Source organism: Pseudopipra pipra, chromosome 1, assembly GCF_036250125.1.
Source record: "Pseudopipra pipra isolate bDixPip1 chromosome 1, bDixPip1.hap1, whole genome shotgun sequence".
Taxonomy (NCBI): Eukaryota; Metazoa; Chordata; class Aves; order Passeriformes; family Pipridae; genus Pseudopipra; species Pseudopipra pipra.
This window is the reverse complement of record NC_087549.1, coordinates 130,293,788-130,314,044: the sequence shown is the minus strand read 5'-3', so window position 1 is coordinate 130,314,044 and position 20,257 is coordinate 130,293,788. Positions and strand designations below refer to the sequence as shown.

The 20,257-nt window shown below is 37.5% G+C and overlaps 1 protein-coding gene across 7 annotated transcripts in view; it reads right to left on the bottom strand.

Moving 5' to 3' along the window:
- Positions 1-20,257, bottom strand: part of SLC25A13 (solute carrier family 25 member 13) — a 102,076-nt gene that overhangs the window by 58,101 nt on the left and 23,718 nt on the right. For all 7 annotated transcript variants that reach the window (XM_064676940.1, XM_064676976.1, XM_064676956.1 and 4 more), the window contains 3 exons: positions 20,079-20,132; positions 15,353-15,495; positions 8,639-8,754 (listed from right to left, as the gene is read on the bottom strand). In XM_064676940.1, the coding sequence (XP_064533010.1) occupies positions 8,639-8,754; positions 15,353-15,495; positions 20,079-20,132 (313 nt within the window). The remainder of the gene's footprint in view (positions 1-8,638; positions 8,755-15,352; positions 15,496-20,078; positions 20,133-20,257) is intronic.

Below are 20,257 nucleotides of genomic sequence, written 5' to 3'. Positions count from 1 at the left end.
TCTTAAAATATGACAAGGAAAATATTTGGTAGAACACTCAAAGTGAAGCTGGTAGGGTAGAAATGGAGCACATAATTCAAAGATAATGGGAGTATATTACACAACTCAAGAAGGGTGGAGGGGTTGCTTTGAAAAAAGATAGCAGCTCAGGTCAATGTAATTTATCTGTGCTCTATCATGTAGTATCACCACCATTTTAAAAAAAGATGCATTCAAAAGAGCGCAAAACCCTCCATTAGTCCACCTGGTCTATTTAGACCAAGATCAGTTTCACCTGCACCTGAAAAATGTGGCTGCACATATATACTTGCATATAAACACCTAAATCCTCCAGAATTTACTTCTTTTGATAATTTTCTGTGTATGTGCAGGTCTGTATAAGTGGTAGCTTATTTTTTCATAGGACTAGTTACTCCAAATTCAGAGAAAATTCCCAAAGACAACATTTAACTCAAATAATAAAAACTATAATTTCAACCAATTCAACTATGTTGAGCTAGTCCAACTGTGGACTAGTGCTGAATTGTAACGGACAAGCAGGGGTTTTTGCAGCTTAACATAAGCCAGTGTTGCTTGTGTGTAACCAAAGCTGTCATATCAAAGTCAATGCCCCATGTGGGCAAGTGAAATCATCATCTGGACTCATTTCTGTCTTCCCTATCATGGAGACGTTAAAAACACAGGACTTAAAATCCAGACTGAGTGAACACTCTTTTTTTTTTTTTTTTTTTTTTAAACACTGGCAGGGGCTGATTTCACTTCATTTGTCCAGGAATAAAAATTTACTTCAGAATTCACATGATTTGTTTCCTACAGCAATTTAATATACCAACTAAAGTGACAAAAGCAAACTCCCACCTTGAAGAAATTATCCTAAACTTTACACTTTACTCTCCAGCATAGACTTGAGAGCTCTATGTCTTTAACAGCTATTTTGCTGAGATAGGTGATATAAAAAAAAAAATCAATTTCTCGTAAAGCATTTACATACATTTTCCCTCACTTAAATACTTCAATTTCAAATACACCACAAAATGTACTCCCACAACAGTACTGTATTAGTATAAAACTATTTTAGTTCAATTAAAATGTCTAACTATCTACCCCCAAATCTATCTAAACTGTAATTTTCACTTTGAGCACTTCCAACACGTTCTCAGTTTTGTTTTCTTTTATCAGCTTATCAAATCAGGTCCTGCATTCCAAATGTTAGGAAAAAATAGTCATTAACTGCTAGGTAACAGCAGATTTTCCAATTTAGAAAACTAAATTACACACACCACAAAAATATGTGTATTTTGCTATCTAAAATTTCATATTAAAATCTGTAATTACAAAAAATCTTCCTAACTACTAAAACCTGCTGAAGTTTTTATCTTCTAATCTGCAATTCCAGGACAATTTGAAAAGAGGATGGGAAAAAAAAAATCTTGATAAAAAACAAGCTTAAAGTGATATACTGCTCCTGACATGTTAAATACATTCTGGTGTGGAAGCTTCTGGTTCCTCCCTAAATGCTGCCTAGTAATCATGATGGGCTTTTTTTTTTCCAGCAGGATATACAGATGGCTAACCCTCAGCTTACTGTTAACCAAAGAGTGACCTCATATAGTTGAAACGTACTGTCAAATTGGCATGTTCCCACCTTTTCCACACCTATTTTTTTTATTTTTAAGTAGCATGAAGTAGCAGCAGAAAGCACAATATTTTAGCCATCTGAGCATGTGGTATTCTTGAATCATCCCTCCAACTGGAAGTGCTCTCTGTTACCTCTATCTTTTAAAATTGGAGCCATTATAGTCAATTGTGCAAATCTACAGTTGGCCTTTCATAAAAAGTGGATTTTTGACCCACTGAACTGGAATAGCTTCCGAGCAGTTCTTCAGATCTCTGACAAGATACCATACAATACCTGCATGCCAATCTGATACTCGTATGTATCTACATTCAGTTGTTCAGAAAACACTGCTCATAAGTCATTCTAAAAGTTCCAAAAATCAAAGTGGTTCTTTTTGTAGTAAAAGCTGATCATTTAAACAAGTGCAATAAAGCTCCGCATATATAAAAAAATGGATGCCTTCACAATGGTTTTTCACCTCCAGATAACATATTAACACCTGGAGTCCATCAACGGAAAGAAAAAACTTATGGTATTTGTTGGGCTGCCCTTAGAAAATGTATTGGTTGACTTGGCACATCTCCAGGTACAAAAAAGACTGTACTGCGACAGCCCCAACGGAGGCAGTCACAGCAGGGCAGTGAAGTAGGAGACTGGAGCCTCCCACTAAAAGTGGTCACTTCTGTCCAGATGTGAACCACATCCATTTTGTGGTTGGAAGAAGCAACAAAGGCTGTACAACATCTGTTATACACAGAGGTGAGATTAAGACCAGTATTGGTAAACAAATGCCTTTCAGATGTTGTAAGCAAACTTTAAAGAAGACAACAACAACATAAATTCCCCAAATGCCCCCAGTAAACCATAAACTCCAGTACAAATCCTAACAAAAAGTTCAGCATGCATTCCTTCTCAGGAGAGAGGCACTAGCTACCAAACTCAATCAATTTGGTTATAACCTCATTGCCCTATCCAAACTTTTCAACAAGGACAGCAAAGTTGTACAAGTTAATTTTACATTAATGAAAACACTAGAACATGCTTGTGCCTTCATGATTTTTCCCAACCCAAATATCCATAATAAGCTTCAACTTCCACCTCTTTGCTGAAATTGTTCTCACTTTTTTTATCCTTTTACCTTTCCCATGCTCTGGTTATTCGTGCTCTTGTCATATCTAAAACCTACTAATTCACTTCCTCATGACATATCCATATAGCATCCAATTCCTCTTGGCCCTGATTTTTGACTGAGATATGTGTGCACTTCTGTTACCTGTTTATAAGCTAAACACTGCAAATACCACAAAAAAACTCACAAAAAAAACAAAAAAGCAAAAACAAAACAACAACAACAACAAAAGTAGGCTCTTTCTAAAAGTACCATCATCCTCATCATCCTTTTAAGTAAGCCATCCATTATTGGCTTACTTAAAGGGTTTTCAAAATTTTTCCATTTCCCTTAAAAATATTTCTACTTGAGCTGTGAAGATCCATAATATCAGTTCACTGGCAATAGCCTTACATTTCTTTATTAGCTTTCCTGGCCTCCTTAGAAGTGAGCAACAAACTGCCAGCACCCAAAGACCTCAAGTTTGAAAAGCACTAGCCTCCACGTGGGCATAAAAATTAAATTTACCCCTTTTGCTCTGAATAATAATAATTAAAAAAATCAGACCACTTTCATCAAGGTAAACAGCACAACGTGGCTAACTAAAATAAAGGATCACTTCTATTTTCTCCATATAAGGTAGTTGGTGGGTAATGCATGTGACTCGCACGGAACAGCTGATGGAATGGGGTTTTCTTAACCCTGAAAAGAGTGGGCTAAAGGAGGCCCTCATTGTTGTCTAAGTTACCCAGTGGGAGAGTGAAGGGAAGACAGAGACACACAGTGGAAGGACAAGAGGCAATGGATGCAAGCTGGAACATGGGCAATCCCAGACAGGACTCAGGAAATTATTTTCTACTATAACAGTGGTCAAACACTGGAAGATGCTTGCTCATGGTGGCTGCAATCTCCATCCCCAAAGATATGTAAAACCTTGATTAGATGTTGCCCCCAGAGCAACCTGGTCTTGATGATGCTGCAAGGGTTTGAACCAGATGGCTGCCACAGTCCCTTCCAACCTGAATTGTTTGATGATTCTATGATCATTCCCAACAAAACAACAGAACGTAACCAATAACAAAGAACAAACTGGAACACCAAATTTCAGTTATGGATGATTTAGAAAACTAAATTGCATTTTCTTGACCAAATGAAATCCAGCAGTGTAAAAGGACAAAGCTTCTCATAATATTTAGAATGACAGATTCATTTTGTATCTAAACAGGCTCTATTTTACTTAAGATGCCTGCGTCAAAGTCTGTCTGGTTATGTAACATTAGTTAAAAGTAAAAAAACAAACCAAAAAAGTTGACATATGTCTAGAAATGAAATTCTCCAAGTCAGAGAAGATTTCAAAAATCATTTTGAAGAAAACAAATATACTAACAAGTCTACTTTACATCCTCTTGTAATTAAAACTGGCAATTATTTGTGCAAAATCCAGTACAAATAACAAAAAATATCAGAGACTAAACAGGTTTTGCATTTGTAGTGTTGCCAGTGGAATCATCCTATCTAGGCAGCTGTCATTTATAAACCAACACATTTCACTGTATAGGTGAAACTGTGATGTGTAAGCTAACACATCACTAGCTACAAATGGTTTCTAAGCAATTTGAACCAGCAAGGGAAATGTCACTAATAAATACTGAATATTGCAGTTTATCAAGTGATCAAAGCTTACAGTTCCAGCAATTTATTTTGTTGGTTCAGATTTCATTTTTCCTTGCTTTACATGGTATTGACTGTACCACGCTGGGCATCACTAAGCTAGGTGTTGTGCAAGAAATAAAAAAAATTATAGATTCTATGAGAAGAACCAAGTCATATCAGCAATTACAGTGCAAAGCACAAAATAAATAACCCTCTGTAACAAAAGCAAGAGCTGCCTCACACAATCTGAACCTAATTCTTTGGTCATGAAAGCAATTATGAAACTCCTGTAATAATTCTTTGCATATTGAAAAAGTATCACAGCATTACCATAGAGGAAAAAACTCTGAAGCTCATCATAATAGCTGTATAGCTATTTAAACCTCTGTTAAGAGCTAGTCCTTTTAGAAAGTTTACAAACAAGTATTCAGGCAATTTAAGTATCAGATAAGCAAACAAGAATGCTTAGTAAGATGTATAATGTGTTTATCTAAGAACTGTACTGAAATAATTAATAACAGAAGCAGCGACCCACAATAGCTGCTGCCTGCATGTCAATAAAGTCTTGTTTAAAGACAAAAGCAGAATACATTACTCAATTCTGCAGTTGTTATGCTTAGCAAACAAAAACTTGGGCTTTGCGTTCCCCATTTCCTTTGTGTTTTTGGTGAGTTTGGGGGGAGTTGTTATACTTTTTTTTTTTTGAATTAAAGAACTGACATTCTACATCATACTCATATTTCTCAAAGCAGTGCAGCACAGCATCCATTTTGAAACAGCTTCAGATTGAATTAGAGGACCTTTAAAAAAGAAAACCAAAACCATAAAATCACATAGTATACCACAGCTACATTTCACTAAGAACAAGAGCAAGAATGTCTGGTGGAAAATTCTACTTTAAAAAAAATCAGAATTAAAATCTCCAAAGCCAGATTCACGATGGTTAGCAGCACAGACTCAGGCAACCTCATCTCTTTTTGTTTCCTTTCTCTGTGAGCAAAACCAACATGGACAATACTTATTTTGCCCTTCACTGGGGCTGGGAGAATTGATATCAGACAAGGAAGGTTCCAGTTTGTGGATATCACTGCTACGGTATTCACTGCTCAGAACTGTTAGGTCCCATCTTTTCATTTACCTATTCAAAATTAAAGATGAAGGTTACGATGAGTTAGTTTTTAAACACTAACATTTTTATCCAACCATCTTGCCTTTTTTTAAATGCCATCTAGTAAAGAATTTCAAAGGGCTCAGCTTCTTTAATGAGGCATTAAAATACAGTCATACGACAAAAAAGCAACTCTACTAAGTCTCTTAAACCCCTGGACTTACATTATCAGCTTTTATGTGCCTGTCAACACTCAACAGCAAGAAGCAATGGTTTGCTCTTTGCCTCGAATTTAAAAGCCAGCTAAACTTCCTCTCACTTTCCTGCTGAGAGCTTTAACTCCTTGCAAACTGTCAAAGCTTTGACACTTCAGCAGCAGGTAAATCTAAGACATGATGCAACAGTCAGGTGTACTCTCAATCAAGCACCGGCCACTAATTTACTAGTGGCTATTTAATTCACCTCAAAAAGCAATAAACTACAAATACTTCCCCCCCCTCCACATACCCACACTGCTTGCAGATCAGCCCTTTAAATAGATATTAGCCCTGTCAAAGAACCAGGCACAGTTAACTTTCAACTTGAAAGAAGTGAAACATTTAAAATTGTAGAGATGTCAATGTATGGCTAAAATGCAAATGCATTTCCAATCCAGAAGCTAATGTAATAGTGCAGCATTTTTCAAGAAAAGTACATGCAAAGCGTTAAATACTAGAACTTCTTTAACCAGAACATTTCTCTGAATATGCACAGCCTGGATGTGGCATTCAGTGTAAAAGCTAATTGACATAAAGCCCATTATTAATTCATTTTACAAAGGTGCCAAGCTAAGTGCAGTTGTGGAAGAATAAGATTTGGACAATTTGCTTAGTAGAAAAAGTGAAGTTCACAGCTGAGAAGCCCTATATTCTGTTTGGTATAAGCTAAAATATTTACACCGTTATTTTACTGTACAGAAAAACAGTGACTGCACAGATAAGCCATGCTGTTTCTTTACCAAAAAAAAAGAGATATGAGATCCTTGATATACTACATTTAACAGCAGTATACTGAAAAACGATCCTTTCCCTTTTCTTCTGCTCTTTTCACACCATAATTCCACAGTATACAAAACCCCTGTTTAAGTCTCCTAACCTTGATAAGGACTTGATCCCACTCTCATTCAGGTGAATGGAAAAAGATCTCATAATTAACTTCAAAGATGCATGACTAAGGCACCGAGTGCCAAAGCTACAGGACAGTATTTTAGTAATTTATTTATGAAAATATTAGGTGTTTTTTTCACAATGCTATTTTTTTTAATTTTAAAAAAACTTTTTTTTTTTCCTTGTGACAGGAAAAAAGATAGCTTTGTCTAAAGATCACCAATTCTGCTGAGAACGCACAACACTGAGACAGCTCTCCCACTCTCCTCACTCCAGGCATTTGCTGGGGTAGTAGCCACAAGGTACTATACAGAAGTTACAAATACATTTATGGTTTCAAAGGGGGAGACGAATGAATTAAAAGAAAGCTATCTGAGGTTCTGCCAATGTTGGCTTGTCTCCTTTTTTCAAATATCTTAAATACAGCCTGGCATGGGATTTTCTCTCATCACTAGAAGGACTTCAATGGACTTCAAATGCCAAACAAATCCTTTGACTCACTGTGTCAAACCCCAAGGGAAACACCTGACAGCAGGAAATATATGAACAAGAATGCCAAGAGTTAAAAAGTTAAGTTGGACTGATTCAGCATTCAGATCAAACGACTACAGTTATTCCGAGATTATTAATGAGTACTCCAAGCAACCGGAGGCTCTGACGCTGACAAGAACCTGCACATCACAGGCATTCCAGGAACCCCGGCTTGTCTTCTCTGGAACAAAACCTTAGCAAAATGCACACTCCCTCCTGCTTTAAAAGCATGGCACCTCTCATTGCCTCTCTGTCCACAAACACAAGACTGAAAGCCACAAAATACTTCCTTCATCAAGGTTATGATCTGCAGAAATTTTTCCTGAAATTCTTGCAAAGCTCTTAGCATCTGTAGTAACTTTTAAAACATTGCACACAAAAAGTCTTTCACAATCTCAACAGACAACCAAAGTAATGAAAAAACAAAACAGACACAAGAAGAGACAGCAAGTCTTCTCACTTGCTGCCACTTCAAATACAGATTTTTGGAGATGGTAGAATGAATACAATGATGCTTCAAGCAACGATAACAGAACCTTGTTAGTTCAAATGGAAAGGGAAGGGTTTTTTTAACTGAGCATAAAACATGGGTGGGAAATACTAAGAAAAGACAATGTGAACCATATATTTCAGAAAGACAGAGTCAACACCATCCAATTTTTGTCTTACTTAAAACTGTTTAACAACCAATTAATAAAACTTTATACACAGGGATAACCATGTCCAAACGTAGATTAAAAGTAGCAATTTTATACAGTTTAGGTACTTAGCAAAATAATCCCCAATACTTTTTGAAGAGCAAACTCAATAGCAGAAGTTATTAAAACTGCTAATTTCTGAATCCTTTTCCCAGATACAATGGCAGGTGGCAGATATTCCTACAGATATCAAAAGCTGTCTCTAGGGGATCTAGAAATAAACAGTATTCCTAATAAAGTTTTTAAGTGGCCTGAGTATTTTTCATGTTATCAGTGCAAACACCACACTTCCAACGCAACCTGAATTTGGTGGGGTGGGGCAGCAAGGGGACATGTAATAAATAATTTATTACTGTAAAATCTCATTGAATAAATGTTTAAGCTTTAAAATTCAGCCATCTTGAAATATAGCCAATTTAAACAAAAAATAATTCAGGATAATTTTAGACCCAACATTCACACAAGTCTTCTGGAAACTTTCCTGTGGTTTTACAATCATTTCCTCTAGTCACCTTTCACTGCTCGTCTGAAGACCTGCACAAGCATGTTGGGGAAGAGAAAAAGAGAAGTGGCCAGTTCTCCAGAGAAAACCATGATAATTACCATGACCTTGGCTTTATACTGTGCATACATAAATGATTAAAAGAATTCAGACATAAAACTGCTTGGCACTAGTGTAGTTCCACTGCCGATCACTGCATCTCCTACAGTAAATAGAAGGTGAAATAGTTTGGCATAGGTAGAGATTTTTAAATTAGGAATGTAAAACAATCTTACCAAAAGTAACTTCTCCTTTGCCAGTCTTGTCAAACAGCTGAAAGGCTACTATGAACAATGCATCTGGAGCACACAGGACTGATTCAAATGCCACAAACTCTTGAAAGGATATCAACCTAAGGGATGAAGTAAAAAGCAAGAGCTATGAAACCACTTGCTTGCAGAATACTGAAATACAATATAACATACATTATACAAAAGAAATAAGATCACAACCAAAATGTCTACAAACTGTCATCAATAGGGATTAAAATGGAACCTAAAATGCCCTTATCCTCAAAGCTTTCAGGAGGCCTTTATATCACTAGACAGAAATGTCTGTTAGACAAGGAATTATTACTCTTAGCAAGTCACAACAGAACATAAGCAAAACACTCAGTGTGGCTACTCACCTCAGCTTTAATGTCTAACTGAACTGCCCTCTGGGGGAGCATGCCTCTCTCCATTGGCAAGACAGAGGTAATAAAGACATGAGTAACTTCCCTCAAGACTCAGTACTTAGGGCTTTTAGAAAGCAAATCCATTCAAGACCTACATGCTGCCACTCACTTTAGAAGGAACCGATCAGAATGTGTTATCTGTTTGCTAGCAACTTATTAGTCATCCATCACAGCCCTCCAGTCCTGCGTGTTGAATCATTAATTTCAAGTAGTAGTCTGCATATTCTTCCTTAGCCCAAGAGCAGCTTATTCAAATTCATCATTACAGCCAGGTTCCCCATATGCAAGCACAGTAGCAGAGCACAGATAAAAGCAGAGATGCCCTTCCTTAAGTTAGTTCATAAGCAGAAATACTTAATTAGACAACCTGGCATTGTTTCCAGCAGTAGATTTGATACAGCAAAGACTTTGAGCTGTTCTAATTTCCCTGGGTCACACCCAAGAGTTCAAATGGAGATCAGACTCCTACTCTTAAAGAGGCAAAGGCCAACCATTCTTCTGTTTTGCTACTTCTTTAATGTCTAGGTTGTACAGCTTAAAATCATCTTCAAATGTGTGGCTGCAGGGCCTGCTGGCAGTCTGGGAGACTTAAGATTGCCCTCTCTCAGGCTGCTGTATGTCAGTGTAGCCAGCGTGTAGCTTTAATGGGTTCACATGGCAGCACCTGGAGAACAAAGATTTATTTCTGAGAAGCACAAAATTTAGTGTACCAAATGTCAAGAAACACACAAACCTCCTTGGGACTTTGACTCAAAACAATACTGCAGCCAGTTCAATGAAAACTTATAGTCAGCATGCAGTAACAGCGAAGAACCGAGGGCTTCAACAGGTTGGAAAAGACATTCGTTCCATCAAGTTATGATGACCCATGACTATACAGCAATTTCCAGTCACCCTGTCTTAAATGAATTAATTTCAAGTCACACAGAAGTGTGCTTGCTGCATGTCAGCAGCCAAACATCCACTGGGTAAGAAAAGCTGACTTCCATGAGGAACATAAAAACACGAGACGATGAACAAAAGAGGACATTTTTTTAAAAGCACAGCACAGAGAATGCCTAAAAGCTGTTCTACCTCCCTCAATATATATGCATAAATAAAAGTAAAAGAAACGTAGAGTTTAACAATTAACTCTGAGAACTTGCCACCATAGGTTATTACGTAGTGAGAGAAGTAAATAAAAAGAAACCTCCTCAGGTATTCTTAAGATTAAACTCACAATTGACGATGCCAGCAAACATAAGCAGGCCTTAGGCTTTACTGGCAAAGAAGCCAGTGACTTATTACATATGCGCATTTTAGCACACGGGAAGCCATCAAATGGTTTACTTTAAACTCCTTGGGAACTCTCAGTACTTCTCACTGTTAGACACAGAATACACAGATACTCAGCCTTTAAAAGGAAGAAAACTTCCATCTCTTCTAAACTGATTTTTTTCAAAAGTAACATTTCCTTCAATTTTAAACCAATGTATCACAACCTATTTACGCATATTTACTGTTACAATGTGACTTACAGTCTATAAAAGGTCATTATTAGTCATTATTATTGGTTACATACCTGACAGAACAGTAAAAAGATGCAAAGCACTAAGTTCTGTCTCAAAGATTATAATGCACACACAGAGAAAGAACAGAACAGAACAGACAGCAGGTGACAAGACTCTAGAACAGGACTGTTTAGAATTATAAATGTACAATCTTTGTCAACACCATTATGGTAAAGCTGTTTTCTGTGTGAAACAACAACTAGTGCATGTCCTTACCAATGGATCCCAATACAGTGATGAGAACACAGAAAACAAATACAGCACCTATACCAGCAGAATCCCACCACCATGCTAAGAACACATTCTATGGTACTAGGCCTGGATTTGATTAAAACTCCATGTATTAACACTGCTACAAGATCTTATACTGGTAGAAGCACTCTTTTTCAGTACTTGGAAGTAATAATCCCCATATTAAGTCACAGATAGATGCTTAAAATAACCCTTTATCCATTTTTTAAAACAGTTATTCACAGTACTAGGAATATTAAAAGTGTACAAACTGTGTGGCTCTAGCCAGACTGTTAAAGAAGAGACATTAATATCTGCTGTGCCAGCTGAATTCAAATTAACCCAATTTTTACATGTTAATTAAACCAGCTATTTTCTTCTTATTGTATTTTTGCTCCCTAAGTAGACTAGCCTGCTAGTGATTCCCAACAGATCTATTCTAACAACGACGTATTCATTTACTTCTATTATGACCATACAATACAGTAACTGAGCAGTAATTTTTCACAGTCAATTACACGTGTGATTCTTAATGCTTAAAGATGCTGAAATAACGTGTACTACATAGCCATATGCTCACTTCTCTATACTGCACAAGGGTAGTTGCCTGGGTAACACATTTTCTCTCCAGTTTAGCATCACCCTTTTGGGTTTACCATAGCCCTTTTCTGAATAACATTAGGTGTCATTAAACAGCACATATTAACATGGACTTCAATATACTACTTAAGTAGTATATTTTATCTACCTAAACAAGTACTCATTTATGTTACAAAAGCAGAGAAAAACCCAGTGATTTTAACAGCACAAAGAGAGGAAGCTGAAATGTTTACGAATTTTTTTTTCAGTTTTGAAGATATTCAACCCAAATGGTCAAAGTCTTCCTTCACCTTCACATCCTCATTATCAGTGTCAATACTGCATGATTTATTCAGGAAGACTCAGATCCTGATATTTTAAAAGCATCCACACACAAGAGCTTCAGTCCAAACACAACAACTGGGTATGGTGCAGCAAACCCACTATTTTACTGCTCTCTCCTTTCTTCCATGCTGCTTCTTTTGATGCTCTCGCCTGTGGTATCTGGACATCACATAGACATGATGCATTCCCACCCGAGAAAGTCCGCATATAGCCATGCAAAGAAAAAAAGCCACTACCCACTGTAATAATACATACAAATGCAATGATGAAGAGTTTTCTTCAGAAATCAATGCATATGTTTTTACTGTATCAGCAATTTAAACACGGTAACATAATGGGACACAAATTGAAGCGACATCTATTATTTTACACTGCAAGCTAGGTAAACTAAGTACAGTGCAAATTGGTCCATTAGAGGATAAATTTATACCAAATAATAATGAAAAATGCTGGCATTTCCAAGTGTTATTTTTGAATACTTTGTCCTTTCTAAAAATAAAGCAATGGTATTTCTCAGTAAAGTGTTAGTTACTACAGTCCAAATAGAGACATGCAGTAAATACTTATTTTGTTAGAGACATGTTTAAAAGTAAAACAAAAAATTGAAAAACAATGTTACAGTAGGCAGGACGGAAAATGCTTGGCCTGTTGCTGGCGGGCCTTGAGAAAGCCACTGTATTCTGGGGGAATTTCTGATCCAGCTGAAGCCAAATAAAGCATATTTTTAAACTAAGATTAGCAACGAGAGGCTTAAGGTCAGGAACCAGTCAAGGCTCTTCAATCTGTTTTATACAAACAACAACCATGCAATATAACACTTTAAAAACCCTGTGTTATTACCAATCAACTACTTTGAAAGGTTCATCTGGCCATCGGCAAGGTAACTATTTCCTTTTCTTAGGGGAAACCTTAAAATCATGCCTTCAGAAGAGAACAGCAGGAAAGCCTACCTCCAAATAAACCTCTGCCCTGACTTAAGATGGAGGCAAAACTTGCTCCCATGGCAACAGATATTCACTGAATGACAGAATATGCTTTAAGAGGTCTTGTACCTTTGTCACAACAACAGCAGCTCCTGTAGATACGCTCAAATCCTTAATCTCTGGCAATACAGGAATTGTGCTAAAGCTACATGAGATTTTGTCTACAGTACACTGTGGGATTGTATGTAAGAGCTGCTGTTCTTTCCACTTTACACTCAGAACTTCTTCAGCTCTGGGGTAAGCAATTCTTTGCCCATTTATATCCTCTGTTCATGAGTCAGAAGCTGTTGAGCTGTCTGTCTTTCACCTGTGCGACTTACCAAGTTTAGTATTTCACACTGATTACACTTGGTACCTCTACCTACCTTCTCACCAAAATGAGAAGAAATTGAAAAGCATTCTAAAGAATGCAAAGAACAGCCCTTGTGATCTGGCTCAGACCCTTTTAGTGACAAGTGGTCATGCTCACCAGTCATAAACAACAGCTGCTTCTTCAGAGCAAACCAGGGATCCAAGACAGTGGATAAAATGCTTCTAGAAAAATCCTAGCAGTATTCTCAGAACTAAACTACTTTTAGCCACTAACACTGTAACAAAATTAACTTGTCATTGCTCTTGCAAGATACTTTCTATTTTATACTAAAGCTAAATTATTGAACATACTCTCATGACCCTGAATATGTGTAAGTCTCTAAACACTGACAAGCCTACTAAAAATGAACACTAACAAAAGCCGTTTTGTGCTTCACTTTAAAAACTGGGAGCTCTGGCCTTCCAAGTTGGAAAGTATTCAAAAGAAGACCAATACATCCTCTAGGAGGACGTCCTCCTAGACGTTTTCACCTCTAGGAGATTTCATGCCAGGAACCAAAAAGCAACTGGCCCTTGTCTCAGAGGATCACTCTGTCAATTAAATTATACACCACAAATGCAAATGCAGACTAAACAGATGGATGCCAATCACTTCCCAAACTTTCTCCATTCTTTCATACATTAGTGTAGCAGCTAAACAAAAAGACAGCCTGAACATCAGAAGAGACTCTCCAAAGACACATTAGGAACATGCAGTCCCCTGTCACTGCACAGTGTGGATTACAGAAACAATCCTTGCCCATAGCAGAAAGCAGCAATTAGAAGCCTCAATACTCCACCACAAAACTCCCACAAGATCATGCCAAGTTATGAAATCCCAACTTGTCAACAAGTTCACATAGGCTACAGTTTTACATTTTGTTCTTCCTGACACCAGCTTCTGTTTGTGAGGGAGATCCAAATCACAAGGTATGGATTATGTTCTCAATCTTCTTATTACAAAACGGATTTGAAGCCATGTAATTTGGAAAATGACATTTTTGCAGGTATCAAACCAAGGGAAGAAATCTGAGAAATGCTTAATGTTTTCAGTCAAACATTACCTGAAGCCACTGCTTTCTTTATGCCATCAATGTTATCAACATAACCTTTTACAGAATTCTTTTAGTAGAGTAACAATCACCACATTAACTCATCTGCAAGGTTTAGGGTGCCCAACTGTCAGATACATGGAACTGGCTGAGCAGAAAAGAGAGCACAGAAACTAGTGCAGAAGTTCTCAGTTATCCCCAGGAAGCCTGCATTCTCTAGTCATACTTTATTTATCTCACATTTTACTCTCTGCAACCACTGATATGAGTCATGCCTGAAGTTTTCTGGTTTCTAAAAATGCCACTACTATACACTTTAAGTCCACAGCTAATTATTCTAAAGTTTCTCTAAGGCTACTTTAAAGGGAGGGTTCAAAAAATGTATTCATATGGGTGAAGAGACAGCTTGCCTGGGCAAGTACCAAAAGCAAAAGCTAAGATTTCATTTAAGTAGGGGGAGAAAGATGGAGGGGTAGCTGATCTTGCCCATTGGCAAAGTCAGCCTTTCAAATGCAAACCATGTGCAACCAACTTCACTGCTGTGTCTTCCCAAGGCTGCAGAGTGACTCCCTAAATACCTTAGATGCTCCTCCTCCCTCTTGAAGGAAAAAAACAGCAGCAAAAAAACCTTTAACAGAGCCATGGCAAAATAAAGCAGGGTAACTTTTTCTAGGATCTCTTCCTACACCATCTAAACTTATTTTAGATTGCAATTTGGACGTGTTTGTGACAGATACATAAAGTAAACAGAGACAGAAAGACTCATGGAAGGAAAGAAAAGCAGGAGTTAGGGGAGCCAGCCAACAAACATGAAAGGTTCCGTGAATTAAAAATACACAGTAGACAGAAAATGGTTTGCGCCGCTAAATGGTAGGTGCTGTTGAAAACATTGTTTCTACTCTTGATACTTAGAAGATACTGTATTCCTTTATGCATCTGCGAGGGGGGGGGAGTGAAAAACAAAACACCACTCTTCAGGGATTAGACTTCTCAGAAGAATGGTTTTGAATTTTAAAAATGAACAAAGAAAAACAGAAAAAGATAAGTAAACCAATCAACTATCAAAAAAGAAAAAAGAAGCAAAACCAAAAAATAAACCCAAAACCAAGCAAACAAAAAAGAACCCAAACAAAAAAACCCTCACCTAAACAAACAAAAACAAAATCACAAAAAAAACACTTACCCATCTTTTGTCTGATCCACCACACCTGCAAGGAGCTGTACAGTGCTTGCATTAGGCAAACCATCTCCAATTATCTTCAGGTATCGGGTGACAAAGTCATGAGGAGACATGAAGAATTCTCCATTCTTCTCCACACTTGCATACTGTTAAAAGAATACAATATTTAGTGCCTCAATACATCCTTCTCCAGGCATTTATTACCACCACCCATGGTTTCCAGTCAGGAGCAGGCCTATGTTACAGCAGATGACAGTTCTGCTCCAAAGAACCTACAACCTAGATGCAAACAAGGTCTAGAAAAAGGGGGAAACACTCAGGCAGCTGAAGACTTGGCTTCCTAGCCAAAGAATCACAAATATATGATTTTTTGGTTATCAGGTCAACAATTTCTCCATGGTAGACTAGAAATGCTCCAGTACCAAATACTTCTTTTGAAGTAGAACAAGAAGCACACACACATTTGCAAGCATTGTATGTGGAATCTCGGGCCCACTGAAACTCTGACATCAACAGGATACTCTGGCATATCTTATTTATCTGAAATTACTCCTGTGTGCAGTCACTCTACTCCAGGACAAGGCAGGGTTACAGCCGCGAAATGCCAGTGGAGCAAATGATCCCACAAGAGCGTCCACCTGGGGGTGCTGTTTTGAAGAACTCCACCTCACCACCTCCAGCCACAGCTGGTCCCTAAGGAAAGGAGAATCTACAGATACTCCTCTTTGGTTGAAATGCTGAAAGGAAACCAAAGAATAGAATTTACAGAAAAATGTGAAGAAAACAAGAACTTTGACAGTTCAGCACACTAAGAAAAAAGAAAAGAGGTCTAACACCTCACCAAACACCACTGGCATAAATTACTCCTGCTTTACACCACAGTTACTGGCATACTACTCCAGAAAACAGCTATTGACAGACCTAAGCATATTTACTCCAAAGGGAACCCTCCAGTAACATGTTACAAACAAAAGTAATACTAACACTTTTGAAGATAATATCTAAATAAATAAATACAATTCCCTTTGCTACCACCCCTACACTGATTCCTAGGTCATCCCTCAAATTTTAAAGCCCTCATTTTCTGCAGAAGGTTAAATTTGAAATCAACTCTAAAAATGTATTTCTAGTAAAGAAAAAGGATAAGGACAACAATTAAGAGGAAGAAAAAGAAGAGGCATTTGCAGAACCATGTGTTAGCTTTAAAAGGAAACAGGTCTGTCTTGGGATAACAAATGTACACTGAGAACAGGAAAGAAACTGCTAATTTCTCTTTTCTTTCTTTTTTTTTTTAAGGCAAGGTAGGATGATAAACCATTGTTGCAGCTCCCCATAGAGCATTATCCACAGTAAAGTAATAAATAAATTAGATGCCTACTGCTATTTTGTAGTGTACTTCAAAGACATGTTTTCTTTCACATTACTATGGCTCTGCTAAGGGACGAAAACTGCCAGTTTTCATTTCTTACCGGTGCCTGCAGCATACCGTTATACCTGCTGTAGGCATATAACTCTCAGAGGGATGCCAAAGTGTAACAGTAAGTAGATTATTTTCTTGTAGTGCTATATAAATACCATTTTCAGGTACAACAATATCTTCAAGAAACAAGGCTTCAGAGAATCAAGCCCAAACAAAACATAACTTGCTTTGGCATCTATATATTGGTTAGCGCTTAAGGATTCCTTTTTCAATAGACACTGTAACGCAAACTTTCTAGTTTCTACACTGCAAGGAATTTTGAATTGTATACTTTTGAAAGAACTAAAAGATCAATGGATTTCAATGTAATCATTTGCAGAAAGACAGAATCCTTCAGAATCCCAGCCTTAGAAACTTTTAACACAGCTGCTATTGAGAAACAAATCAAATAAGTCAGACAGCCTATCCTTCTATATTTCATTTTTTTCATCCAGGCTAACCCCCTGCTAGGGCACTCAATAACAGAAAACAGCACAAGGTTTCAGGTCCCCCTGTTTCTTGCCATTGTGATTTACTCGAGTGTATTTGAAATCCAATCATGTACTCTCTACTACCTATAGAAAATGACCTTGAAAAATGTCAGCTTGATCACTTTGACTAAAATCTAATCTCTTAGGGGTTATGGTAGAAGACTTAGAAAAAGTAGAGGTACTCCTGGAAATTATCATAACAGAAAAAAAAACCGAACATCAATTCTATTGGGTTTGGAGGAGAAACATTTAAAAATTGGTTCTTTACAATTTTATTTTTCCCCACTTTGGCAATTACACCCACAGAGAATTTGATATTATACAATAGTACGTAACAGCTTTTTGGTAACTTATTTACATACATTTTAGATAGTCAAGTAATAACAAGTTCAATCCCATTTAAAGTAAGATTTGCAAATATTTTATCGGGGGTTTGACATATTAAATATGCTAAAAGTTGACTGCAATCAACTGTATTTAAGCTGATTGTTTCATACTTATTTCCACACTGTGGGTATCACTCCTTCATGGCGATCATATTTTTTAATTCTTAATTGAAGTAGAAGTAATGGTTGTGAAGTTATTTTGTAAGTGAAGATCCCACTATCCGCAGAAGCAACTGTATTGGCCTCACCACTTAAAATCATCTGAAGCAGCTTAATTAACACTGGCCATCATTTATCTGTAGAGTATGAAACAACATACCACATTCACTCATGCTTTTTCCTTATCACTAGTAAGTGGCACGACAATTCTGTATTACACTGAACAAAATGTTTAGCTCATATTCCATTAGTCCACGTTACTGAGACTCCTTCTTTTCAGTGAAAGGGGAAGCAGAAAAGGAAGAAAAAGAAGCCAGAGGTGGCATTTAGTGTGCTCAAGTAAGACCCATTCAATCCACCGAAACAGTAAGGGTGCTACAACCTTCAGAAACGCCCACAGGCAGGTAGGAAACAATTTTCACACTACTCTCAGCAAACCAACTAGCCAACCTCCCCCCGCTCCAAATGAGCATCACCTCATATTGCAGAAGGGACCAGGCTTCTCTCTAGTGTTTATTTCTTCTCTCACTGCTACCATCTTCTCAGGTCAGTGGTCTACTGCGTGCCTTATCTGCTGCCCTGCTCCTGCTCTTTAAGCATACACGTCTGTAAATCACATAACCCATTCTTTTTCAAGAGTCTTTTTGCTCTCCTGACAGACAGAAGATTCCAGGACTTAATAAGTTAAATCGTAGCTTTCTCAACTAAAAATCTGATTTCAGAGCTATAAATACTGACAGTATATGATAAAACTATAAATACTGGCAATATACATTCTGACACCTACACATATTGTTAAGAATAGCTCATAAGGGACAATGGAAAACATACCAAGAAGTACATGGAGAGTGGGGCATCATACTGGAGAGAGCGAAGGTGGAGAGAAGAACTTGGAAATGTATGAGCTCTCTTAGGCACTCAACACCTTCATAAAAATAATTCAGATACAACAGCTCTCTACAGCACTGTGGCACCTACCTCACATACATTATTCAGGACCACCAATTTCTGTACTCTTTTTTTTCCATACCAGAATACCAAGCTAATATAGATACTGTACTAATAAATCTTAGGAAGGCTAGGAATAGTTATTTAAATTTAGGAAACAGGTCAAAGAAAGTCAGTTTCAGAGAATCATACAATAATTTGGTTTGGGTTAGAAGGGACCTTAAAGATCATCTAGTTCCAACCTCCCTGCCAGGGGCACATACATCTTCCATTAGGCCAGGTTACTCAAAGCCCAATTCAACCTGGCCTTGAACACTTCCAGGGATGGGGCATCCACAACTTCTCTGGGCAACCTGTTCCAGGGTCTTACCACCCTCACAGTAAGAGTTTCTTCCTAATATCTAATCTAAACCTACTCTCTTTCTGTTTAAAGTCATTCCCCCTTGTCCTCTCACTACATGTCCTTGTAAAGTGGCCCTCTCCACATTACTTGCAGGCCCTCTTCAGTTACTGGAAGGCCGCAGTAAGATCTCCCTGGAGTCTCCTCCAGGCTGAATGATCATAACTCTCAGTCTGTCTTCATAGGAGAGCTTCTTCAGCTCTCTGAGCATCTTTGTGACCCTTCTCTGGATTCACTCCAACAGGTTCATATCCTTGTGTTGAAGGCCCCAGAGCTGGATGCAGTACTTCAAGTGGGGTCTCAGAGGAATGGAGTTGGATAATCACATCCCAGCTTCCAGCAAAATACTAAAGCACACTTCCCTCAAGTACACAAGCAAGTAAATGAGTCATTTCTTTACTTGCATACTTCTACAGCAGGCCAAGACAGAAAGAATTTTAGTCATATAATAAATACGGCCAGCACTTCACAAGGTGATCGTCCCAATACTTCTAGAAATTAGAGAAGCAGAGATAACCGTAAAGGAAGAAAGGAAACAAGGACGGAATAAGAAAATTTACCAAATGGTCTAACAGCAAGGTGTCTACACGAACATTTTACCACGTGTAGGAACAATACTGAAACTCCTACCACATTCTCTGAACAATGAGGGTTTTTTCTAAGATAGCAATACTTCTTCTGAGTCAATACAATAATCACTCAGGAATGTATGTGGCTTCTTGGTGAGCATTGTTCAATTCTGATAATGGTATTTAAGTCTAACATGGTAATAATACAGAGAATGATTAATGGTTGGAAAAAATATCAAGAGTTGTATGCTGCAATAATGGAGCAAAAGATACGAAAAATTTAAACAGAAAGAGTAAAATATTTACTTTACACATACCTTCAAAAATATTGTTTTCAACTCAGCTGGATCAGCTCTCTTGGTTAGAGCCACCTACAAGTAAATACAATTACATTAATATGCATAATTTATATAAAAGATGTCAAAGTGTCATTTAAAAAGAACTCAAACAACAGAACGAGTGAGGAAAATAAATGTTCACCTTACATAAATTAGGT